General features: G+C 47.1%; 2 protein-coding genes across 2 annotated transcripts in view; both read right to left on the bottom strand.

The window, feature by feature from the left end:
- Nucleotides 1-162: 162 nt before the first annotated feature.
- LOC137380318 (S-antigen protein-like) lies at nt 163-2,223 on the bottom strand. The gene is made up of 3 exons (XM_068052250.1): nt 2,177-2,223; nt 1,323-1,991; nt 163-514 (listed from the first exon to the last, which is right to left on the bottom strand). Exons 1-3 carry the CDS (start codon nt 2,221-2,223, stop codon nt 163-165), a joined length of 1,068 nt encoding a protein of 355 aa, XP_067908351.1.
- A 2,033-nt stretch (nt 2,224-4,256) lies between these two features.
- The window catches only part of mst1 (macrophage stimulating 1), a 194,409-nt gene continuing 171,122 nt past the window's right edge, over nt 4,257-27,543 (bottom strand). Inside the window, exons 16-18 of the mRNA XM_068051375.1 lie at nt 7,026-7,132; nt 6,463-6,602; nt 4,257-5,171 (exon numbers count right to left, since the gene is read on the bottom strand). Of these exons, the coding sequence (XP_067907476.1) occupies nt 5,013-5,171; nt 6,463-6,602; nt 7,026-7,132 (406 nt within the window). The 3' untranslated portion in view covers nt 4,257-5,012. The remainder of the gene's footprint in view (nt 5,172-6,462; nt 6,603-7,025; nt 7,133-27,543) is intronic.

Raw genomic sequence — 27,543 nt, 5'->3', positions numbered from 1 at the left:
TGTTGCCCCCATTGCCACCCTCAGTGTTCCACCCAGTGCCACCCTCAGTGTTGCTCCCAGTGCTGCCTTCATTGTTGCTCCCAGTGCCACCCTCAGTGTTGCTCAGTGCCACCATCGATATTGTTCCCAGTGCCGCCCTCAGTGTTTCACCCAGTGCCACCCTCAGTTTTGGTCCCAGTGCTCCGCAGTGTTGCTCCCAGTGCTGCCCTCAGTGTTGCTCCCAATGCCATCCTCAGTGTTGCTCCCAATGCCATCCTCAATATTGCTCCCATTGCCACCCTCAGTGTTGCACCCAGTGCCGCCCTCGATGTTCCACCCAGTGCCACCCTCAGTTTTGGTCCCAGTGCTGCCCTCAGTGTTGCTCTGTGTGCCACCCTCAGTGTTGCTCCCAGTGCCGCCCTCAGTATTGCACCCAGTGCTGCCCACAGTGTCGCTCCCAGTGCCACAGTCATTGTTGCTCCCAGTGCTGCCCTCAGTGTTGCTCCCAGTGACACCCTCAGTATTGCTATCAGTGCTGCCCTCAGTATTTCACCCAGTGCTGCCCTCAGAATTTCTCCCAGTGCCTTCCTCAGTATTGCTTCCATTGCCATCCTTAGTATTGCTCCCTGAGCCGTCCTCAGTGTTGCTCCCAGTGCCGCCCTCAGTGTTGCTCCCAGTGCCGCCCTCAGTGTTGCACCTAGTGCCACCCTCAGTGTTGCTCCCAGTGCCACCCTCAGTGTTGCTCCCAGTGCCGCCCTCAGTGTTCCACCCAGTGCCACCCTCAGTTTTGGTCCCAGTGCTGCCCTCAGTGTTGTTCTGTGTACCACCCTCAGTGTTGCTCCCAATGCCACCCTCAGTGTTGCTCCCAGTGCCGCCCTCAGTATTGCACCCAGTGCTGCCCACAGTGTCGCTCCCAGTGCCACAGTCATTGTTGCTCCCAGTGCTGCCCTCAGTATTGCACCCAGTGGCACCCTCAATATTGCTTCCAGTGCCACCCTCAATATTGCTCCCAGTGCTGCGCTCAATGTTGCTCCCAGTGCTGCCTCCAGTGTTGCACCCAGTGCCACCCTCAGTACTGCTCCCAGTGACACCCTCAGCATTGCTCCCAGTGCTGCCCTCAGTATTTCTCCCAGTGCTGCTCTCAGTATTTGTCCCAGTGCCTTCGTCAGTATTGCTTCCATTGCCATCCTCAGTTTTGCTCCCAGAGCTGTCCTCAGTGTTGCTCCCAGTGCCACCCTCAGTGTTGCTCCCAGTGCTGCCCTCATTGTTGCTCCCAGTGCCACCCTCAGTGTTGCTCATTGCCACCCTCAATATTGCTCCCAATGCCACCCTCAGTGTTCCACCCAGTTCCACCCTCAATATTGCTCCCAGTGGCGCCCTCAGTGTTCCACTCAATGCCACCCTCAGTGTTGCACCCAGTGCCGCCCTCAGTGTTCCACCCAGTGCCACCCTCAGTTTTGGTCCCAGTGCTGCCCGCAGTGTTGCTCCCAGTGCTGCCCTCAGTGTTGCTCCCAGTGCCACCCTCAGTATTGCACCCAGTGCTGCCCACAGTGTCGCTCCCAGTGCCAACATCATTGTTGCTCCCCCTGCTGCCCTCAGTATTGCACCCAGTGCCACCCTCAATATTGCTTCCAGTGCCACCCTCAGTATTGCACCCAGTGCTACCCTCAGTGTTGCTCCCAGTGCCACCGTCAGTGCTGCTCCCAGTGCTCCCCACAGTGTTCCACCCAGTGCCACCCTCAGTTTTGGTCCCAGTGCTGCCCGCAGTGTTGCTCCCAGTGCTGCCCTCAGTGTTCCACCCAGTGCCACCCTCAGTTTTGGTCCCAGTGCTGCCCGCAGTGTTGCTCCCAGTGCTACCCTCAGTGTTGCTCCCAGTGCCACCGTCAGTGCTGCTCCCAGTGCTACCCTCAGTGTTGCTCTCAGAGCCAACCTCAATATTGCTCCCTTTGCCACCCTCAGTATTTCTCCCAGTGTCACGCTCAATATTGCTTCCAGAGCTGCCCTCAGTCTTGCTCCCATTGGATCACAAATTGTCAGATACAGCCCATCAGACACAGAATCATAAAATCAATAAATATTACAGCACAGAGAGGCCATTCAGCCCATTGTGCCAGTGCTGGCTTTTTGAAAATGATCCAATTATTCCCACTCCTCTGCTCTTTCCTCATAACCCTGCAATTCTTTCCCCTTCAAGTACTTGTCCAATTGCCTTTTGAAAGTTAGTATTGAATCTGCTTCCAACATCCTTTCAGGCAGTGTGTTCCAGATCAGAGCAATTCACTCCTTAAAAACACCTCATCTCCCCCACCCCAATTCATTTTGCCAATTATTGTAAATGAAAGATTTCATTGATGCTCTGAAGGGTGGGGACGCGGTAACATTTGGTCCCAGTTTCTGACCTATAGTGAGGTTCTGGAGCTATCAGCAGCCTCTGGGGACATCAACTGGCAGCTTGCTGTATTTCACTTAATTAAGGAGAGAAGAGTGTTGCATTGAAACATCCTCAGGACGTCCTACAGAATGTCACAGCCTTATTGTGGAACACAGTCGCTGTTGTACTGGAGAGAAAGGTGTCAGGCAATTTGCACACTAGTTGTTGAAAGGATGAGTAGAATGAAAGACAATTAGATTGAAGGAGCAAATATGCTGGAGTAGGCCAAATGTGTATGATGACTTTTAGAGTTGAAATGGGGTTGATCTGCAATGGGGAGGAACTTTCCCAAAAAAAACACACATGTTACACTAACAAGTGTGATATATAATATCTCAAATCCAAAAGCTTACTGTGGTCCAAGCTAATGTTAGAGTATGGTTGAGGCAATGTGCTTAGACCTTTACCTGCAGTGCCTGCTCTTTGAACCAAGCAGATTGCGAGCCCATTCTGGACATGCAGTTTGCATACCTTTACATTTAAATAGTGTCTCTACATATTAAATAGCCCAAGGTGCTTCAGAGAAGAGAAATGGACTGAAGGGAACAGAGACTGAGATCCAGGGAAGGTGAGTGAACAAATGAGATTTGAGGAGAGAATCGAGATTTAGAGAGACATCAGGACCTGATATAATGACAGGTTCTGCAATTGATGGTGGAGGGAGGGATTGTGCAGTAGGCTGGGGTTAAAGGAGCAGAGGCATGTCCAGGGATATACAGCGGACTAGGGAGGGGTGAGGCCATGAAAGGATTTGTAAATCAGGATTTTGAATTCAATACATAATGGACTATTAATGAAGACAGCATGATAATCTTTTCTCCATTCCTCTTTCTCTCTTCCCCAATCCTCTTTATTTATTCATTCATGGGATGTGGGTGTCGCTGGCAAGGCCAGCATTTTGCTGCCCATCACTAATTGCCCTTGAACTGAGTGCTTGCTAGGCCATTTCAGAGGGCAGTTAAAAGTCAACCACATTGATATTGGTCGGGAGTCAAATGTAGACCAGACCAGGTAAGGATGGCAGATTTGTTTTTACAACAATTGATCATAGTTTCACGGCACCATTTCTGAGACTAATTTTCAATTCCAAATTTTTATTAATTAATTGAATTTAAATTTGAATTTGAACCTGTGTCCCCAGGGCATTAGCCTGGAACTCTGGATTACTAGTTTAGTGATATTACCATTATGCTACTGCCTTCCCCACTTGTCCCTCTCTTTCCCTATTCCTCTCTCTTTCTGCTTGGTTTACAGCACTGGGAGATTCCCCACCCCAGCCACCACCTCCATGACTGGCTAAGTTTCCTGGCTAATTCCCATCACTTTGATTACAACAGTCTGTGCTACGAGTTATGGGCAATGCCAGTGGATTTTGTTTCTCACAGAGCCGAGATATGGAATTGTGGAATGCGGTTCCAAAATCCCCAGTAAAAGTCCTGTGTGATAAGAATGGAATTGGAATCACAGTCGTCCCCATTATTGAGGTGAGCAAACCCATCAGGATATTGCAGGTGTTTGCCCAGTATTCTCACTGACAGTAATGACTGGGGAGTGTCCTTGGAGCTTCCTCCCCAACTCCAATATTGTACATGCTGCAGACGTATGGCATATATTCCTTTGATGACATAGAAGTTGATAGTTTGGTGTTCTTTGTTGTGTCAAGGTTTCATGATGTTCCTCACAGCAGAAGTAACCACTAACGTTTGAGGTTGATGTGCAATAGTGCTTGTGATTTTAGTGTGGAACAGGCAAGGAGCAGTCCAATGCTCACTCACTATCTTAATTAACATAGTTGCACAAAGCAAATTATATTGGTCTAGGACATTCAAGTAACTTAGAAATGGAACATTGTTCAACATTTATTTTGGACATAACTGTTGTTGGTTATCACTTGTATACAAATAAAAACTGCATTTAAATAATTTTGACATTATTTTGATGGTACTTGCGGCAGGTTTGATGAGATTAAAGAATGTTTCACAGATGCTCTGAAGTGCTACTTAAAATACAATATGTAAAATGATAAAAAGTACATTACTCCCAAGGATATGACATTTACTATTACAATGCATAGACTTTACTATGTAGGTATACATGAGACGAACAGGTTAAATTGTAAAGGAAAGAAGAATTAAATGTCAGCAATTTCTAATAACAATAAAATAACAAAAGAGCTGTTCTATGTAGCACAGTTCAATGAACTGTCAAACGAGACATCCCAGATATCAATATTTGAAATCTTCAAATTAATGCCGAATTCACAAAACAGTGCTGATTGAAAACCTGCATTAGAATTAAATAGCATCCCATACGTAACTTCAATGATTCATTCCTACATTGATTAGCAAATCCTCCCAAAGATCACACTTCATTGATCGATTACTCCATTGAATAGCAAAGCCTCCATACATAATAAGGTTGAACATTCAACTGCTTTTCAGTTTTAAACTTCAAAATGTTTAAAGGTGATTTTTCTGATTTTTCAGAAAAATAATGGGGTATTGAAAATAGGGCTGGGTAGTGGAGACCGATGAGGATTCATGTTATAGCAGATGCTGACTAACATATCTCCCATTGAAAGCATGAGCTCTGATCCCAATGCCTACAGTTCCATGACTTTTTTGATCCAGTCCACGTACATTGCAACTCGGACAAAAATCCCAGGCTGATTCGGTCGGCCACATCCACGGCCTGGAATGATGACTCCCTCGAGCACCCAGCAATCATGGGTATAGCAAGCGAGGGGCCCACCATAATCCCGCTGAAAGACACAAGAATCTGCTTTAGTTTTCATGGGAATGCAAGTGCAGTAACTGATATCACCCCTGAACCCCACCCCGCTTGGTGAAGGGTTTCCAGACGTAGATCACTCATCTCATTCCAGACTTCGAGAAGGCTTTTCTCAAATCAAAACCATGAATTACTCAAACTCCTGTGCTTCTTGCCGTCCACACCGATACTAAGTCTCCACCCACTCCGCAGGCCTGTGCCTCTCACCCTCCACACTGTTACCAAGTCTCCACCCACTCCGCAGGCCTGTGCCTCTCACCCTCCACACTGTTACCAAGTCTCCACCCACTCCGCAGGCCTGTGCCTCTCACCCTCCACACTGTTACCAAGTCTCCACCCACTCCGCAGGCCTGTGCCTCTCACCCTCCACACTGATATTAAATCTCCACCCACTCCACAAGCTTGTGCCTCTCACCCTCCACATTGATACCGTCACCCTCCAGATTGATACCGTCTCCACCCACTCCGCAGGCCTGTGCCTCTCACCCTCCACACTGATATTAAGTCTCCACCCACTCCACAAGCTTGTGCCTCTCACCCTCCACATTGATACCGTCTCCACCCACTCCGCAGGCCTGTGCCTCTCACCCTCCACATTGATACCGTCTCCACCCACTCCACAGGCATGTGCCTCTCACCCTCCACACTTATACTAAGTCTCCACCCACTCCACAAGCTTGTGCCTCTCACCCTCCACATTGATACCAAGTCTCCACCCACTCCGCAGGCCTGTGCCTCTCACCCTCCACACTGTTACCAAGTCTCCACCCACTCCGCAGGCCTGTGCCTCTCACCCTCCACACTGTTACCAAGTCTCCACCCACTCCGCAGGCCTGTGCCTCTCACCCTCCACACTGTTACCAAGTCTCCACCCACTCCGCAGGCCTGTGCCTCTCACCCTCCACACTGTTACCAAGTCTCCACCCACTCCGCAGGCCTCTCACTGGCTCTGCAGGCAATAAAAATACCATCCAGAGTCAACATCAAACTTTGCCAGGTGAGCATAATTTCAGTAACGCTGCCTCTATTACAGGCCCCACAAAACACATCTGGTTCAGGTGCAGAATAGGTTGAACATAAAATTAAGCTTCCTCCAGTGTCTTTTCAAGCATGGGGAGGCCATGGATCAGATGGATAGTTTGGAGCAACCTCTTAACTCTGTCCCAAATCCAAATACTATTACCAGGGTTCTGGGCTGTGGTTCAACTGAGGTCCCAGAATCTGCTTTTACTGATCTATATTCTTCTGTCCTTGTTTCTTACCTCACATGCTCCAGCTCCCCGCGCAATAGTCCCAGCACAGATTTCTGTTTCAGCCAGACGGCCTCTGTAATACTGATTGCACTGCTTGTTACTCATCACTGGCATTCGCAGGATATTCAGAACATCATCATTGCCCGTGCCTACATATCAAGAAGAAGAAATTAGGGCAGACAGAGAGAAGAAAAAAGGGATGGCACTGGGATTTGGGGGGTTTAAAAGTCTCTGAGAGGATAACCCAATGGTAATACCCAGGAAGGTTCCATTAAAGATCTGGATCATCACTCTTTCTGGCCTGACAGGCAATCTAAAGTCTTCATCATAATTCCCTGGACATGGCCCCGGTATTCACCTTCTCTGTACTAGGTAATTTTCTTTCATTTCCTGCATTGGCAAAGTAAGTTGTAAGTACCGCCCATTCCCACAGAGCAGGAACTGGACTAGAGAAGCTCCTTTTCATTCTGCTGTGTTAGTAGTTTGACTTCAAACTGATTCAGATCCACGTCAGGTGAGATCGATACAAGTGCAGTTTGAACTCTTACCCGAATGCTGGAAGTTGTCCTTACCTTGGGTCTCTCCCCATCCTGCTATCTCACAGTTAGTCCCTTCAGGAACGATGTACCCCTGAGGGGGTAGACAGATCACAGCAACCCGGCTGTTCAAAGTCACAGAACTGTATGGGTGAAAATTCAAAAGAATCAGAGATCAGTGTGGGGCATTCAATTTTGACTGGGGAGACTTGAGCGCATAATCCAGGCTGACACTCCACTGCAGTACTGAGGGAGTACTGTACTGTTGGAGGTGCCGTCTTATGCATGAGATGTTAAACCAAGGCCCTCTCTGCACTTTCATGGAACGGTAGCATAGTGACAATGTCACTGGACTAATAATGCAGAAGCCCAGGCTAATGCTCTGGAAAGATGAGTTCAAATCCCACCATGGCACCTGAGGGAATTTAAATTCAATTAATTAATAAATCTGGAATAAAAAGCTAGTCTCAGTATTGATAACCATGGATTGTCGCAAAAACCCATCTGGTTCACTAATGTCCTTCAGGGAAAGAAATCTGCCATCCTTACCCGATCTGACCTACATGTGACTCCCACTCTCTGAAGTGGCTGAGCAAGCCACTCAGTTGTATCAAACCAATACAGAAAAGTCAAAAAAGAATAGAACCAGTGAACCACCCAGCATCGACCTAGGTACTGGAAATGGCAAAGGTACCCACTGCCCATTCAGCCTTGCAAAGTCCTCCTCATTAACATCTGGGGGCTTGTGCCAAAGTTGAGAGAGCTGTCCCACAGACTAGTCAAGCAACAGCCTGACATAGTCATACTCACCAAATCATACCTTACATTCAATGTCTCAGACTCCTCAATCACCATTCCTGCGTATATCCTGTCCCACCGGCAGGACAGACCCACCAGAGGTAATGGCACAGTGGTATATAGTCAGGAGGGAGTGGCCTTTGGGAGTCCTCAAAATTGACTCTGGATCCCCTGAAGTCTCATGGTATCATGTCAAACATGGCCAAGGAAACCTCCTGCTGATTACCACCTAATACCCTCTCACAGCAGATGAATCAGTACTCCTGCATGTTGAACACCAGTTGGAGGAAGCACTGAGGGTGACAAGGGCACAAAATGTACCTGGTGGGGGATTTCAATATCCATCACCAAGAGTGGCTCGGTACTACCACTACTGACCGAGCTGGCTCAGTCCTAAAGGACATAGCTGCTAGACTGGACTTGCAGCAGGTGGTGAGAAAATCAACAAGAAGGAAAAACATACTTGATCTCACCCTCACCAATCTACCTGTCACAGTTGCCTCTGTCCATGACAGTATTGGTAAGAGTGACCACTGCACAATCCTTGTGGAAACAATGCCCTGTCTTCACACTGAGGATACCCTCCATCATGCTGTATGGCACTACCACAGTGCTAAATGGGATAGATTCAGAACAGATCTAGCAGTTCAAAACTGGGCATCCATTAGGTGCTGTGGGCCATCAGCAGCAGCAGCAGAAATATAGTCAACCACAATCTGTAACCTCATGGCCCGGCACATCCCTCACTCTACAATAACCATAAAGACAGGGGATCAAATCTATTCAATGAGGAGTGCAGGAGAGCATGCCAGGACTAGCACAAGGCATACTTAAAAATAAGAACATAAGAAATAGAAACAGAAGTAGACCATATGGCCCATCGAGCTGGCTCAGGCATTCAACACGATCATGGCTGATCTTGGGCTTCAACTCCACTTTCCCACCTGTTCCCCATACCCCTTGATTCCCTGAGAGACCAAAAATCTCTCTCTCAGTCTTAAATATATTTAACAATAGAGCATCCACAACCGCCTGGGGTAGAGAATTCCAAAGATTCACAGCCCATTGACTTGGAACTATATTGCTGTTCCATCACTGTTACCGGGTCAAAACTCTGGAACTCCCTTCCCAACAGCGCTGTGGGTGTACCTATCCCAGGTGGACTGCAGCAGGTCAAGGCAGCTCACTACCACATTCTCAAGGGTAATTGGGGATGAGTACAAATGCCTTGCCAGGATGCTAACATCTTGTGAATGAATAAAAAAGAGGCCCTATGACACTATTCGAGGAAGAGCACAGGAGTTTTCCCTGGTGCTGCAGCTCTTGTTAGACAACATGACGGCTCTGGAGCTGCGGGTGGACTCACTTTGGAGCATCCGCGATGTTGAGGAGGTCGTGGATAGCACGTTCAGCGAATTGGTCACACCGCAGATTAGGATTGCTGAGGGAGAAAGGGAATGGGTGACCAAAAGGCAGAGAAAGAGCAGGAAGGCAGCGCAGGTGTCCCCTGCGGTCATCTCCCTCCAAAACAGGTATACCGTTTTGGATACTGTTGAGGGAGATGGCTCACCAGGGGAAGGCAGCAGTAGCCAGGTTCATGCCACCGTGGCTGGCTCTGCTGTTCGGAAGGGCGGGAAAAAGAGTGGAAGGGCTATAGTCATAGGGGATTCAATTGTAAGGGGAGTAGATAGGCGGTTCTGTGGTCGAAAATGAGACTCCCGAATGGTATGTTGCCTCCCAGGTGCATGGGTCAGGGATGTCTCAGATCGGCTGCAGAACATTCTGAAGGGGGAGGGTGAACAGCCAGTTGTCGTTGTGCACATAGGCACCAACGATATAGGTAAAAAACGGGATGAGGTCCTACAAGCAGAATTTAGGGAGTTAGGAGCCAAGTTAAAAAGTAGGACCTCAGAGGTAGTAATCTCAGGATTGCTACCAGTGCCACGTGATAGTCAGAGTAGAAATGAAAGAATAGTCAGGATGAATGCCTGGCTTGAGAGATGGTGTAGGAGGGAGGGGTTCAGATTTTTGGGACATTGGGACCGGTTCTGGGGGAGGTGGGACTATTACAAATTGGACGGTCTACACCTGGGCCGGACTGGAACCAATGTCCTTGGGGGTGCTTTTGCTAACGCAGTTGGGGAGGGTTGAAACTAATGTGGCAGGGGGGTGGGAACCAAATGAGGAGGTCAGTGGACAGTAAGGAACTAGATAATGAAGTCAGCGTGACTAAGGGAAAGAGTAGGCAGGGAGCAGATGATGTACGCAAAGGGACTGGTGGTCTGAGGTGCATTTGTTTTAATGCAAGAAGTGTAGTAGGTAAGGCAGATGAACTTAGGGCTTGGATTAGTACCTGGGAGTATGATGTTATTGCTATTACTGAGACTTGGTTGAGGGAAGGGCACGATTGGCAACTAAATATCCCAGGATATCGATGCTTCAGGCGGGATAAAGAGGGAGGTAAAAGGGGTGGAGGAGTTGCATTATTGGTCAAAGAGGATATCACAGCTGTGCTGAGGGAGGGCACTATGGAGGACTCGAGCAGTGAGGCAATATGGGCAGAACTCAGAAATAGGAAGGGTGCGGTAACAATGTTGGGGCTGTACTACAGGCCTCCCAATCGCGAGCATGAGATAGAGGTACAAATATGTAAACAGATTATGGAAAGATGTAGGAGCAACAGGGTGGTGGTGATAGGAGATTTTAATTTTCCCAACATTGACTGGGATTCACTTAGTGTTAGAGGTCTAGATGGAGCATAATTTGTAAGGAGCATCCAGGAGGGTTTTCTAGAGCAGTATGTAAATAGTCCAACTCGGGAAGGGGCCATACTGGATCTGGTGTTGGGGAATGAGCCCGGCCAGGTGGTTGAAGTTTCAGTAGGGGACTACTTTGGGAATAGTGATCACAATTCCGTAAGTTTTAGAATACTCATGGACAAAGACGAGAGTGGTCCTAAAGGAAGAGTGCTAAATTGGGGGAAGGCCAACTATATCAAAATTCGGCAGGAGCTGGGGAATGTAGATTGGGAGCAGCTGTTTGAAGGTAAATCCACATTTGATATGTGGGAGGCTTTTAAAGAGAGGTTGATTAGAATGCAGGAGAAACATGTTCCTGTGAAAATGAGGGATAGAAATGGCAAGATTAGGGAACCATGGATGACAGGTGAAATTGTGAGACTAGCTAAGAGGAAAAAGGAAGCATACATAAGGTCTAGGAGGCTGAAGAAAGATGAAGCTTTGAAAGAATATCGGGAATGTAGGACCAATCTGAAACGAGGAATCAAGAGGGCTAAAAGGGGTCATGAAATATCTTTAGCAAACAGGGTTAAGGAAAATCCCAAATCCTTTTATTCATATATAAGGAGCAAGAGGGTAACTAGAGAAAGGATTGGCCCACTCAAGGACAAAGGAGGAAAGTTATGCGTGGAGTCAGAGAAAAGGGGTGAGATTGTAAACGAGTACTTTGCATCGGTATTCACCGAGGAGAGGGACATGACGGATGTTGAGGTTAGGGACAGATGTTTGATTACTCTAGGTCAAGTCAGCATAAGGAGGGAGGAAGTGTTGGGTATTCTAAAAGGCATTAAATTAAATATAACCATGATAATGTCACCAACTTCTGCTCGAATGATTGGACCGAGTATTTCAAAATGCTGTTCTTCTGGTAGCCTTATTTTTTGCGTGGTAAACGTTCCATCTGTAAACTCCCTGTAAACAACCTTTTTGTACTTTGACCTGATTTTACCTTCCCCTGTACCAACAAACACGTGGCCATAACTTTCTTCTTCAGTTGCATTGTGTCTTTCCAGGACAAGTCCCCAGGTCCGGATGGGATCTATCCCAGGTTTCTGTGGGAAGCGAGAGAGGAAATAGCTGGGGCCTTAACAGATATATTTGCAGCATCCTTAAACACGGGTGAGGTCCCGGAGGACTGGAGAATTGCTAATGTTGTCCCCTTGTTTAAGAAGGGTAGCAGGGAAAATCCAGGTAATTATAGACCGGTGAGCCTGACATCAGTGGTAGGGAAGCTGCTGGAGAAGATACTGAGGGATAGGATCTATTCCCATTTGGAAGAAAATAGGCTTATCAGTGATAGGCAACACGGTTTTGTGCAGGGAAGGTCATGTCTTACCAACTTAATAGAATTCTTTGAGGAAGTGACAAAGTTGATTGATGAGGGAAGGGCTGTAGATGTCATATACATGGACTTCAGTAAGGCGTTTGATAAAGTTCCCCATGGTAGGCTGATGGAGAAAGTGAAGTCGCATGGGGTCCAGAGTGTACTACCTAGATGGATAAAGAACTGGCTGGGCAACAGGAGACAGAGAGTAGCAGTGGAAGGGAGTTTCTCAAAATGGAGACGTGTGACCAGTGGTGTTCCACAGGGATCCGTGCTGGGACCACTGTTGTTTGTGATATACATAAATGATTTGGAGGAAAGTATAGGTGGTCTGATTAGCAAGTTTGCAGACGACACTAAGATTGGTGGAGTTGCAGATAGTGAAGGGGACTGTCAGAGAATACAGCAGAATATACATAGATTGGAGAGTTGGGCAGAGAAATGGCAGATGGAGTTCAATCAGGGCAAATGCGAGGTGATGCATTTTGGAAGATCCAATTCAAGAGTGAACTGTACAGTAAATGGAAAAGTCCTGGGGAAAATTGATGTACAGAGAGATTTGGGTGTTCAGGTCCATTGTTCCCTGAAGGTGGCAACGCAGGTCAATAGAGTGGTTAGGAAGGCATACGGCATGCTTTCCTTCATCGGACGGGGTATTGAGTACAAGAGTTGGCAGGCCATGTTACAGTTGTATAAGACTTTGGTTCGACCACATTTGGAATACTGCGTGCAGTTCTGGTCGCCACATTACCAAAAGGATGTAGATGCTTTGGAGAGGGTGCAGAGGGGATTCACCAGGATGTTGCCTGGTATGGAGGGCGCTAGCTATGAAGAGAGGTTGAGCAGATTAGGATTATTTTCATTAGAAAGACGGAGGTTGAGGGGGGACCTGATTGACGTGTACAAAATCATGAGAGGTATAGACAGGATGGATAGTGAGAAGCTTTTTCCCAGAGTGGGGGATTCAATTACTAGGGGTCACGAGTTCAAAGTGAGAGGGGAAAAGTTTAGGGGGGATATGCGTGGAAAGTTCTTTACGCAGAGGGTGGTGGGTGCCTGGAACGCGTTGCCAGCGGAGGTGGTAGACGCGGGCACGATAGCGTCTTTTAAGATGTATCTAGACAGATACATGAATGGGCAGGAAGCAAAGAGATACAGACCCTTAGAAAATAGGAGACAGGTTTAGAGAGAGGATCTGGATCGGCGCAGGCTTGGAGGGCCAAAGGGCCTGTTCCTGTGCTGTAATTTTCTTCTTTGTCCTAATATTTATCCTTCAACCAACATCACTGAAACAGATTATCTGGTCATTTTCATACTGCTGCCGGTGGGATCTTGCTGTGCACAAATTGGCTGCCATGTTTCCTACATTACAACAGTGACAACACTTCAGAAAAAGTACTTCACTGTCGGTAACATGGTTTAGGGTATCCTGAGGTTGTCAATGGCTGGATATAAATACAAGTCTTTTTCTTCCATCCAGATTCTGAGATCAATTTAATTCTGCATCCAGATATCGGGTTCCTGGATCCCTCTTTTAGTATTTCAATATGTTGGTCGCCAGTGCTCCCAGAGATAGGCCCCTTTGAAACTACCAGATACTCTCACCAGTGCTCCAGGATCCCAGCTCTTCTGGTCTTTGAACACCCCAAGCACCTTCACCCACCAGCCCTAATACTACCTCCAACACCTCCTCCCCGGTGAAACAAGTCCCATCAATCCTATCCGAGTGTCACCAAACTCTGCTACTTTCTGTCCCCAATACTGACAGACACCGTTACCTTTGTCCCTAATACTGACAGACCCAGATACCTTTAGTCCCAAATAATGACAGACCCGTTACCTTTTCTCCCTAATACTGACAGATCCCGTTAACTTCCCTCCCTTACACTGACAAACCCCGTTACCTTCTCTCCCTAATACTGATAGACCCCGTTACCTTCTCTCCCTAATACTAACAGACCCCGTTACCTTTTGTCCCGAATACTGACAGTGCCCGTTACCTTTTGTCCCGAATACTAACAGACCCCGTTACCGTTTGTCCCTATTACTGACAGTGCCCGTTACCTTCTCTCCCTAATACTAACAGACCCCGTTACCTTCTCTCCCTAATACTAACAGACCCCGTTACCTTCTCTCCCTAATACTGACAGACCCAGTTACCTTCTCTCCCTAATACTAACAGACCCCGTTACCTTTTGTCCCGAATACTGACAGACCCCGTTACCTTCTCTCCCTAATACTGACAGACCCAGTTACCTTCTCTCCCTAATACTAACAGACCCCGTTACCTTCTCTCCCTAATACTGACAGACCCCGTTACCTTTTGTCCCTAATACTGACAGACCCCGTTACCTTTTGTCCCTAATACTAACAGACCCCGTTACCTTTTGTCCCTAATACTGACAGACCCCGTTACCTTTTGTCCCTAATACTAACAGACCCCGTTACCTTTTGTCCCTAATACTGACAGACCCCGTTACCTTTTGTCCCTAATACTGACAGACCCCGTTACCTTTTGTCCCTAATACTGACAGACCCCGTTACCTTTTGTCCCTAACACTAACAGACCCCGTTACGTTTTGTCCCTAATACTAACAGACCCCGTTACCTTTTGTCCCTAATACTGACAGAACCCGTTACCTTTTGTCCCTAATACTGACAGACCCCGTTACCTTTTGTCCCGAATACTAAGAGACCCCGTTACCTTTTGTCCCTAATACTGACAGACCCCGTTACCTTTTGTCCCTAATACTGACAGACCCCGTTACCTTTTGTCCCTAATACTAACAGACCCCGTTACCTTTTGTCCCTAATACTGACAGACCCCGTTACCTTTTGTCCCTAATACTAACAGACCCCGTTACCTTTTGTCCCTAATACTGACAGACCCGTTACCTTTTGTCCCTAATACTAACAGACCCCGTTACCTTTTGTCCCTAATACTGACAGACCCCGTTACCTTTTGTCCCTAATACTGACAGACCCGTTACCTTTTGTCCCTAATACTGACAGACCCCGTTACCTTTTGTCCCTAATACTGACAGACCCGTTACCTTTTGTCCCTAATACTGACAGACCACGTTACCTTTTGTCCCTAATACTGACAGACCCGTTACCTTTTGTCCCTAATACTGACAGACCACGTTACCTTTTGTCCCTAATACTAACAGACCCCGTTACCTTTTGTCCCTAATACTGACAGACCCCGTTACCTTTTGTCCCTAATACTGACAGACCCGTTACCTTTTGTCCCTAATACTAACAGACCCCGTTACCTTTTGTCCCGAATACTGACAGACCCCGTTACCTTCTCTCCCTAATACTGACAGACCCAGTTACCTTCTCTCCCTAATACTAACAGACCCCGTTACCTTCTCTCCCTAATACTGACAGACCCCGTTACCTTTTGTCCCTAATACTGACAGACCCCGTTACCTTTTGTCCCTAATACTAACAGACCCCGTTACCTTTTGTCCCTAATACTGACAGACCCCGTTACCTTTTGTCCCTAATACTAACAGACCCCGTTACCTTTTGTCCCTAATACTGACAGACCCCGTTACCTTTTGTCCCTAATACTGACAGACCCCGTTACCTTTTGTCCCTAATACTGACAGACCCCGTTACCTTTTGTCCCTAACACTAACAGACCCCGTTACGTTTTGTCCCTAATACTAACAGACCCCGTTACCTTTTGTCCCTAATACTGACAGAACCCGTTACCTTTTGTCCCTAATACTGACAGACCCCGTTACCTTTTGTCCCGAATACTAAGAGACCCCGTTACCTTTTGTCCCTAATACTGACAGACCCCGTTACCTTTTGTCCCTAATACTGACAGACCCCGTTACCTTTTGTCCCTAATACTAACAGACCCCGTTACCTTTTGTCCCTAATACTGACAGACCCCGTTACCTTTTGTCCCTAATACTAACAGACCCCGTTACCTTTTGTCCCTAATACTGACAGACCCGTTACCTTTTGTCCCTAATACTAACAGACCCCGTTACCTTTTGTCCCTAATACTGACAGACCCCGTTACCTTTTGTCCCTAATACTGACAGACCCGTTACCTTTTGTCCCTAATACTGACAGACCCCGTTACCTTTTGTCCCTAATACTGACAGACCCGTTACCTTTTGTCCCTAATACTGACAGACCACGTTACCTTTTGTCCCTAATACTGACAGACCCGTTACCTTTTGTCCCTAATACTGACAGACCACGTTACCTTTTGTCCCTAATACTGACAGACCCGTTACCTTTTGTCCCTAATACTGACAGACCACGTTACCTTTTGTCCCTAATACTGACAGACCACGTTACCTTTTGTCCCTAATACTGACAGACCCCGTTACCTTTTGTCCCTAATACTGACAGACCACGTTACCTTTTGTCCCTAATACTAACAGACCCCGTTACCTTTTGTCCCTAATACTAACAGACCCCGTTACCTTTTGTCCCTAATACTGACAGACCCGTTACCTTTTGTCCCTAATACTGACAGACCCCGTTACCTTTTGTCCCTAATACTGACAGACCCGTTACCTTTTGTCCCTAATACTGACAGACCACGTTACCTTTTGTCCCTAATACTGACAGACCCGTTACCTTCTCTCCCTAATACTGACAGACCACGTTACCTTCTCACCCTAATACTGACAGACCCCGTTACCTTCTCTCCCTAATACTGACAGATCACGTTACCTTCTCACCCTAATACTGACAGACCCCGTTACCATCTGTCCCTAATACTGACAGACCATGTTACCTTCTCACCCTAATACTGACAGACCCCGTTACCTTCTCTCCCTAATACTGACAGACCACGTTACCTTCTCACCCTAATACTGACAGACCCCGTTACCTTCTCTCCCTAATACTGACAGACCCCGTTACCTTCTCACCCTAATACTGACAGACCCCGTTACCTTCTCTCCCTAATACTGACAGACCACGTTACCTTCTCACCCTAATACTGACAGACCCCGTTACCTTCTCTCCCTAATACTGACAGATCACGTTACCTTCTCACCCTAATACTGACAGACCCCGTTACCTTCTCTCCCTAATACTGACAGACCCCGTTACCTTCTGTCCCTAATACTGACAGACCCCGTTACCTTCTGTCCCTAATACTGACAGACCACGTTACCTTCTCACCCTAATACTGACAGACCACGTTACCTTCTGTCCCTAATACTGACAGACCACGTTACCTTCTGTCCCTAATACTGACAGACCCCATTACCTTCTGTCCCTAACACTGACAGACCCCGTTACCTTCTGTCCCTAATACTGACAGAACCCATTACATTCTGTCCCTTATACTGACAGACCCTGTTACCTTTTGTCCCCAATACTGAAACACTCGTTACCTTCTCTCCCTAATACTGACAGACCACGTTACCTTCTCTCCCTAATACTGACAGACCCCGTTACCTTCTCTCACTAATACTGACAGACCACGTTACCTTCTCACCCTAATACTGACAGACCCCGTTACCTTCTCTCCCTAATACTGACAGACCCCGTTACCTTCTGTCCCTAATACTGACAGACCCCGTTACCTTCTGTCCCTAATACTGACAGACCACGTTACCTTCTCACCCTAATACTGACAGACCACGTTACCTTCTGTCCCTAATACTGACAGACCACGTTACCTTCTGTCCCTAATACTGACAGACCCCATTACCTTCTGTCCCTAATACTGACAGACCCCGTTACCTTCTCTCCCTAATACTGACAGACCCTGTTACCTTTTGTCCCCAATACTGAAACACTCGTTACCTTCTCTCCCTAATACTGACAGACCCTGTTACCTTTTGTCCCCAATACTGAAACACTCGTTACCTTCTCTCCCTAATACCGACAGACCCTGTTACCTTTTGTCCCTAATACTGACGGACCCTGTTACCTTCTCTCCCTAATACTGACAGACCGCGTTACCTTCTCACCCTAATACTGACAGACCTCGTTACCTTCTGTCCCTAACACTGACAGACCATGTTACCTTCTCACCCTAATACTGACAGACCACGTTACCTTCTCTCCCTAATACTGACAGACCCCGTTACCTTCTCTCACTAATACTGACAGACCACGTTACCTTCTCTCCCTAGTACTGACAGATCCCGTTACCTTTTGTCCCTGATACTGACAGACCCAGTTACCTTCTCTCCTTAATACTGACAGACCCCGTTACCTTCTCTCCCTAGGACTGACAGAACCCGTTACCTTTTGTCCCTGATACTGACAGACCCAGTTACCTTTTGTCCTTAATACTGACAGAACCCGTTAACTTCTCTCCCTAATACTGACAGACCACGTTACCTTCTCACCCTAATACTGACAGACCCCGTTACCTTCTCTCCCTAATACTGACAGACCCCGTTACCTTCTCTCCCTAATACTGACAGACCCCGTTACCTTCTCTCCCTAATACTGACAGACCCCGTTACCTTCTCTCCCTAATACTGACAGACCCCGTTACCATCTGTCCCTAATACTGACAGACCATGTTACCTTCTCACCCTAATACTGACAGACCACGTTACCTTCTCTCCCTAATACTGACAGACCCCGTTACCTTCTCTCACTAATACTGACAGACCACGTTACCTTCTCACCCTAATACTGACAGACCCCGTTACCTTCTCTCCCTAATACTGACAGACCACGTTACCTTCTCACCCTAATACTGACAGACCCCGTTACCTATTGTCCCGAATACTGACAGACCCCGTTACCTTCTCTCCCTAATACTGACAGACCCCGTTACCTTCTCTCCCTAATACTGACAGACCACGTTACCTTCTCACCCTAATACTGACAGACCCCGTTACCTTCTCTCCCTAATACTGACAGATCACGTTACCTTCTCACCCTAATACTGACAGACCCCGTTACCTTCTGTCCCTAATACTGACAGACCATGTTACCTTCTCACCCTAATACTGACAGAGCACGTTACCTTCTCTCCCTAATACTGACAGACCCCGTTACCTTCTCTCACTAATACTGACAGACCACGTTACCTTCTCACCCTAATACTGACAGACCCCGTTACCTTCTCTCCCTAATACTGACAGACCCCGTTACCTTCTGTCCCTAATACTGACAGACCACGTTACCTTCTCACCCTAATACTGACAGACCACGTTACCTTCTGTCCCTAATACTGACAGACCACGTTACCTTCTGTCCCTAATACTGACAGACCCCATTACCTTCTGTCCCTAATACTGACAGACCCCGTTACCTTCTGTCCCTAATACTGACAGAACCCATTACATTCTGTCCCTTATACTGACAGACCCAGATACCTTTTGTCCCGAATACTGACAGAACCGTTACCTTCTCTCCCTAATACTGACAGACCCTGTTACCTTTTGTCCCGAATACTGACAGAACCCGTTACCTTCTGTCCCTAATACTGACGGACCCCGTTACCTTCTCTCCCTAATACTGTCAGACCCCGTTACATTTTGTCCCTAATACTGACAGAACCCGTTACCTTCTGTCCCTAATACTGACGGACCCCGTTACCTTCTCTCCCTAATACTGTCAGACCCCGTTACATTTTGTCCCTAATACTGACAGAACCCGTTACCTTCTGTCCCTAATACTGACAGACCACGTTACCTTCTCACCCTAATACTGACAGACCTCGTTACCTTCTGTCCCTAATACTGACAGACCATGTTACCTTCTCACCCTAATACTGACAGACCACGTTACATTCTCTCCCTAATACTGACAGACCCCGTTACCTTCTCTCACTAATACTGACAGACCCCGTTACCTTCTCTCCCTAATACTGACAGACCCAGTTACCTTCTCTCCATAATACTGACAGAACCTGTCACATCCTCTCCCTAATACTAACAGAACCGATTACCATTTGTCCCTAATACTGACAGAACCCGTTACCTCTTGTCCCTAATACTGACAGACGCCGTTACCTGCTCTCCCAAATACTGACAGACCCAGTTACATTTTGTCCCTAATACTAACAGACCCCGTTACATTTTGTCCCTAATACTGACAGACCCCGTTACCTTTTGTCCCTAATACTGACAGACCCCGTTACATTTTGTCCCTAATACTGACAGACCCCGTTACCTTCTCTCCCTAATACTGACAGACCCCGTTACCTTTTGTCCCGAATAGTGACCGACCCCGTTACATTTTGTCCCTAATACTGGCAGAGCCCGTTACCTTCTGTCCCTGATACTGACGGACCCCGTTACCTTCTCTCCCTAATACTGTCAGACCCCGTTACATTTTGTCCCTAATACTGACAGAACCCGTTACCTTTTGTCCCTGATACTGACAGAGCAAGTTACCTTCTCTCCCTAATACTGACAGACCCAGTTACATTTTGTCCCTAATACTGACAGACCCCGTTACCTTCTCTCCCTAATACTGACAGACCCCGTTACCTTTTGTCCCGAATAGTGACCGACCCCGTTACATTTTGTCCCTAATACTGGCAGAGCCCGTTACCTTCTGTCCCTGATACTGACAGACCACGTGACCTTATCTCCCTAAATTGACAGACCCCGTTACTTTTTGTCCCGAATACTGACGGACCCCGTTACCTTTTGTCCCTAGTACTGACAGAACCCGTTACCTTTTGTCCCTGATACTGACAGAGCAAGTTACCTTCTCTCCCTAATACTGACAGACCCAGTTACATTTTGTTCCTAATACTGACAGACCCCGTTACCTGCTCTCCCTAATACTGACAGACCCAGTTACATTTTGTTCCTAATACTGACAGACCCCGTTACCTGCTCTCCCTAATACTGACAGACCCAGTTACCTTCTCTCCTTAATACTGACAGAACTCGTTACCTTCTCTCCTTCATGCTGACAGACCCTGTTAACTTCTCTCCTTAATACTGACAGACCCCTTTACCTTCTCTCCCTAATACTGACAGACCCAGTTCCCTTCTCTCCTTAATACTGACAGACCCAGTTAACTTCTCTCCTTCATGCTGACAGACCCCGTTAAGTTCTCTCCTTAATACTGACAGACCCCTTTACCTTCTCTCCCTAATACTGACAGACCCCGTTACCTTTTGTCCCCAATACTGACAGAACCCGTTACCTTCTCTCCCAAATACTGACAGTCCCCGTTACCTTCTCTCCTTAAAAGTGACATACCCCATTATCTTTTGTCCCTAATACTGACAGACCCCGTTACCTTCTCTCCCTAATACTGACAGACCCAGTTACCTTCTCTTCTCAATAATGACTGAACCCGTTACCTTCTCTCCCAAATACTGACAGAACCCATTACCTTCTCTCCCTAATACTGACAGACCCAGTTACCTTCTCTTCTCAATAATGACAGAACCCGTTACCTTCTCTCCCTAATACTGACAGACCACGTTACCTTCTCACCCTAATACTGACAGACCCCGTTACCTTCTCTCCCTAATACTGACAGACCCCGTTACCTTCTCACCCTAATACTGACAGACCCCGTTACCTTCTCTCCCTAATACTGACAGACCACGTTACCTTCTCACCCTAATACTGACAGACCCCGTTACCTTCTCTCCCTAATACTGACAGATCACGTTACCTTCTCACCCTAATACTGACAGACCCCGTTACCATCTGTCCCTAATACTGACAGACCATGTTACCTTCTCACCCTAATACTGACAGACCCCGTTACCTTCTCTCCCTAATACTGACAGACCACGTTACCTTCTCACCCTAATACTGACAGACCCCGTTACCTTCTCTCCCTAATACTGACAGACCCCGTTACCTTCTCTCACTAATACTGACAGACCACGTTACCTTCTCACCCTAATACTGACAGACCCCGTTACCTTCTCTCCCTAATACTGACAGACCACGTTACCTTCTCACCCTAATACTGACAGACCCCGTTACCTTCTCTCCCTAATACTGACAGATCACGTTACCTTCTCACCCTAATACTGACAGACCCCGTTACCTTCTCTCCCTAATACTGACAGACCACGTTACCTTCTCACCCTAATACTGACAGACCCCGTTACCTTCTCTCCCTAATACTGACAGATCACGTTACCTTCTCACCCTAATACTGACAGACCCCGTTACCTTCTCTCCCTAATACTGACAGACCCCGTTACCTTCTCTCCCTAATACTGACAGACCACGTTACCTTCTCACCCTAATACTGACAGACCCCGTTACCTTCTCTCCCTAATACTGACAGATCACGTTACCTTCTCACCCTAATACTGACAGACCCCGTTACCTTCTGTCCCTAATACTGACAGACCATGTTACCTTCTCACCCTAATACTGACAGACCACGTTACCTTCTCTCCCTAATACTGACAGACCCCGTTACCTTCTCTCACTAATACTGACAGATCACGTTACCTTCTCACCCTAATACTGACAGACCCCGTTACCTTCTCTCCCTAATACTGACAGACCCCGTTACCTTCTGTCCCTAATACTGACAGACCCCGTTACCTTCTGTCCCTAATACTGACAGACCACGTTACCTTCTCACCCTAATACTGACAGACCACGTTACCTTCTGTCCCTAATACTGACAGACCACGTTACCTTCTGTCCCTAATACTGACAGACCCCATTACCTTCTGTCCCTAACACTGACAGACCCCGTTACCTTCTGTCCCTAATACTGACAGAACCCATTACATTCTGTCCCTTATACTGACAGACCCTGTTACCTTTTGTCCCCAATACTGAAACACTCGTTACCTTCTCTCCCTAATACTGACAGACCACGTTACCTTCTCTCCCTAATACTGACAGACCCCGTTACCTTCTCTCACTAATATTGACAGACCACGTTACCTTCTCACCCTAATACTGACAGACCCCGTTACCTTCTCTCCCTAATACTGACAGACCCCGTTACCTTCTGTCCCTAATACTGACAGACCCCGTTACCTTCTGTCCCTAATACTGACAGACCACGTTACCTTCTCACCCTAATACTGACAGACCACGTTACCTTCTGTCCCTAATACTGACAGACCACGTTACCTTCTGTCCCTAATACTGACAGACCCCGTTACCTTCTCACCCTAATACTGACAGACCCCGTTACCTTCTCTCCCTAATACTGACAGACCCTGTTACCTTTTGTCCCCAATACTGAAACACTCGTTACCTTCTCTCCCTAATACTGACAGACCCTGTTACCTTTTGTCCCCAATACTGAAACACTCGTTACCTTCTCTCCCGAATACCGACAGACCCTGTTACCTTTTGTCCCTAATACTGACGGACCCTGTTACCTTCTCTCCCTAATACTGACAGACCGCGTTACCTTCTCACCCTAATACTGACAGACCTCGTTACCTTCTGTCCCTAACACTGACAGACCATGTTACCTTCTCACCCTAATACTGACAGACCACGTTACCTTCTCTCCCTAATACTGACAGACCCCGTTACCTTCTCTCACTAATACTGACGGACCACGTTACCTTCTCTCCCTAGTACTGACAGATCCCGTTACCTTTTGTCCCTGATACTGACAGACCCAGTTACCTTCTCTCCTTAATACTGACAGACCACGTTACCTTCTCTCCCTAATACTGACAGACCCCTTTACCTTCTCTCCCTAATACTGACAGACCCCGTTACCATCTGTCCCTAATACTGACAGACCCCGTTACCTTCTCTCCCTAATACTGACAGACCCCGTTACCATCTGTCCCTAATACTGACAGACCATGTTACCTTCTCACCCTAATACTGACAGACCACGTTACCTTCTCTCCCTAATACTGACAGACCCCGTTACCTTCTCTCACTAATACTGACAGACCACGTTACCTTCTCACCCTAATACTGACAGACCCCGTTACCTTCTCTCCCTAATACTGACAGACCACGTTACCTTCTCACCCTAATACTGACAGACCCCGTTACCTATTGTCCCGAATACTGACAGACCCCGTCACCTTCTCTCCCTAATACTGACAGACCCCGTTACCTTCTCTCCCTAATACTGACAGACCACGTTACCTTCTCACCCTAATACTGACAGACCCCGTTACCTTCTCTCCCTAATACTGACAGATCACGTTACCTTCTCACCCTAATACTGACAGACCCCGTTACCTTCTGTCCCTAATACTGACAGACCATGTTACCTTCTCACCCTAATACTGACAGAGCACGTTACCTTCTCTCCCTAATACTGACAGACCCCGTTACCTTCTCTCACTAATACTGACAGACCCCGTTACCTTCTCACCCTAATACTGACAGACCCCGTTACCTTCTCTCCCTAATACTGACAGACCCCGTTACCTTCTGTCCCTAATACTGACAGACCCCGTTACCTTCTGTCCCTAATACTGACAGACCACGTTACCTTCTCACCCTAATACTGACAGACCACGTTACCTTCTGTCCCTAATACTGACAGACCACGTTACCTTCTGTCCCTAATACTGACAGACCCCATTACCTTCTGTCCCTAATACTGACAGACCCCGTTACCTTCTGTCCCTAATACTGACAGAACCCATTACATTCTGTCCCTTATACTGACAGACCCAGATACCTTTTGTCCCGAATACTGACAGAACCGTTACCTTCTCTCCCTAATACTGACAGACCCTGTTACCTTTTGTCCCGAATACTGACAGAACCCGTTACCTTCTGTCCCTAATACTGACGGACCCCGTTACCTTCTCTCCCTAATACTGTCAGACCCCGTTACATTTTGTCCCTAATACTGACAGAACCCGTTACCTTCTGTCCCTAATACTGACGGACCCCGTTACCTTCTCTCCCTAATACTGTCAGACCCCGTTACATTTTGTCCCTAATACTGACAGAACCCGTTACCTTCTGTCCCTAATACTGACAGACCACGTTACCTTCTCACCCTAATACTGACAGACCTCGTTACCTTCTGTCCCTAATACTGACAGACCATGTTACCTTCTCACCCTAATACTGACAGACCACGTTACATTCTCTCCCTAATACTGACAGACCCCGTTACCTTCTCTCACTAATACTGACAGACCCCGTTACCTTCTCTCCCTAATACTGACAGACCCAGTTACCTTCTCTCCATAATACTGACAGAACCTGTCACATCCTCTCCCTAATACTAACAGAACCGATTACCATTTGTCCCTAATACTGACAGAACCCGTTACCTCTTGTCCCTAATACTGACAGACGCCGTTACCTGCTCTCCCAAATACTGACAGACCCAGTTACATTTTGTCCCTAATACTAACAGACCCCGTTACATTTTGTCCCTAATACTGACAGACCCCGTTACCTTTTGTCCCTAATACTGACAGACCCCGTTACATTTTGTCCCTAATACTGACAGACCCGTTACCTTCTCTCCCTAATACTGACAGACCCCGTTACCTTTTGTCCCGAATAGTGACCGACCCCGTTACATTTTGTCCCTAATACTGGCAGAGCCCGTTACCTTCTGTCCCTGATACTGACAGACCACGTGACCTTATCTCCCTAAATTGACAGACCCCGTTACTTTTTGTCCCGAATACTGACGGACCCCGTTACCTTTTGTCCCTAGTACTGACAGAACCCGTTACCTTTTGTCCCTGATACTGACAGAGCAAGTTACCTTCTCTCCCTAATACTGACAGACCCAGTTACATTTTGTTCCTAATACTGACAGACCCCGTTACCTGCTCTCCCTAATACTGACAGACCCAGTTACATTTTGTTCCTAATACTGACAGACCCCGTTACCTGCTCTCCCTAATACTGACTGACCCAGTTACCTTCTCTCCTTAATACTGACAGAACTCGTTACCTTCTCTCCTTCATGCTGACAGACCCTGTTAACTTCTCTCCTTAATACTGACAGACCCCTTTACCTTCTCTCCCTAATACTGACAGACCCAGTTCCCTTCTCTCCTTAATACTGACAGACCCAGTTAACTTCTCTCCTTCATGCTGACAGACCCCGTTAAGTTCTCTCCTTAATACTGACAGACCCCTTTACCTTCTCTCCCTAATACTGACAGACCCCGTTACCTTTTGTCCCCAATACTGACAGAACCCGTTACCTTCTCTCCCAAATACTGACAGTCCCCGTTACCTTCTCTCCTTAAAAGTGACATACCCCATTATCTTTTGTCCCTAATACTGACAGACCCCGTTACCTTCTCTCCCTAATACTGACAGACCCAGTTACCTTCTCTTCTCAATAATGACTGAACCCGTTACCTTCTCTCCCAAATACTGACAGAACCCATTACCTTCTCTCCCTAATACTGACAGACCCAGTTACCTTCTCTTCTCAATAATGACAGAACCCATTACCTTCTCTCCCTAATACTGACAGAACCCGTTATCTTCTCTCCTTAATACTGACAGACCACGTTACCTTCTCACCCTAATACTGACAGAACCCATTACCTTCTCTCCCTAATATTGACAGAACCCGTTAGCGTCTCTCCCTAATACTGACAGAACCCGTTATCTTCTCTCCTTAATACTGACAGACCACGTTACCTTCTCACCCTAATACTGACAGAACCCATTACCTTCTCACCCTAATACTGACAGACCACGTTACCTTCTCTCCCTAATACTGACAGAACCCATTACCTTCTCTCCCTAATATTGACAGAACCCGTTAGCGTCTCTCCCTAATACTGACAGAACCCGTTATCTTCTCTCCTTAATACTGACAGAACCCATTACCTTCTCTCCCTAATATTGACAGAACCCATTACCTTCTCTCCCTAATACTGACAGAACCCGTTATCTTCTCTCCTTAATACTGACAGACCACGTTACCTTCTCACCCTAATACTGACAGAACCCATTACCTTCTCTCCCTAATATTGACAGAACCCGTTAGCGTCTCTCCCTAATACTGACAGAACCCGTTATCTTCTCTCCTTAATACTGACAGACCACGTTACCTTCTCACCCTAATACTGACAGAACCCATTACCTTCTCACCCTAATACTGACAGACCCCGTTACCTTCTCACCCTAATACTGACAGACCCCGTTACCTTCTCACCCTAATACTGACAGACCCCGTTACCTTCTCTCCCTAATACTGACAGACCCCGTTACCTTCTCTCCCTAATACTGACAGACCACGTTACTTTTTGTCCCTGATACTGACGGACCCCGTTACCTTCTCTCCCTAATACTGACAGAACCGATTATCTTTGTCCCTAATACTGACAGAACCCGTTAACTTTTGTCCCTAATACTGACAGACCCAGTTACCTTCTCTCCTTAATACTGACAGACCCCGTTACCTTCTCTCCTTAATACTGACAGACCCCGTTACCTTTTGTCCCGAATACTGACAGACCCCGTTACCTTCTCTCCCTAATACTGACAGACCCCGTTACCTTCTCTCCCTAATACTGACAGACCCAGTTACCTTCTCTCCCTAATACTGACAGAACCCGTTACCTTTTGTCCCTAATACTGACAGACCCAGTTACATTTTGTCCCTAATACTAACAGACCCCGTTACATTTTGTCCCTAATACTGACAGACCCCGTTACCTTCTCTCCCTAATACTGACAGACCCCGTTACCTTTTGTCCCGAATAGTGACAGACCCCGTTACATTTTGTCCCGAATACTGGCAGAGCCC

The sequence above is a fragment of the Heterodontus francisci genome, chromosome 19 (assembly GCF_036365525.1).
Source record: "Heterodontus francisci isolate sHetFra1 chromosome 19, sHetFra1.hap1, whole genome shotgun sequence".
In the NCBI taxonomy this organism is placed as follows: Eukaryota; Metazoa; Chordata; class Chondrichthyes; order Heterodontiformes; family Heterodontidae; genus Heterodontus; species Heterodontus francisci.
Note: the sequence above shows the minus strand (reverse complement) of the source record. Positions and strands in the feature narration are given on the sequence as shown.

Coding starts and splice junctions, on each gene's coding strand:
- LOC137380318 (XM_068052250.1), bottom strand. CDS start 2,223: ATGTTGGAAGCAGATTCAATACTAACTTTCAAAAGGCAATTGGACAA. Junction 1,992..2,176: donor TTCAAAAGGCAATTGGACAA/GTACTTGAAGGG, acceptor ATCCAATGGGAG/CAAGACTGAGGGCAGCTCTG. Junction 515..1,322: donor AATATTGAGGGTGGAACTGG/GTGGAACACTGA, acceptor TACTGAGGGCAG/CACTGATAGCAATACTGAGG.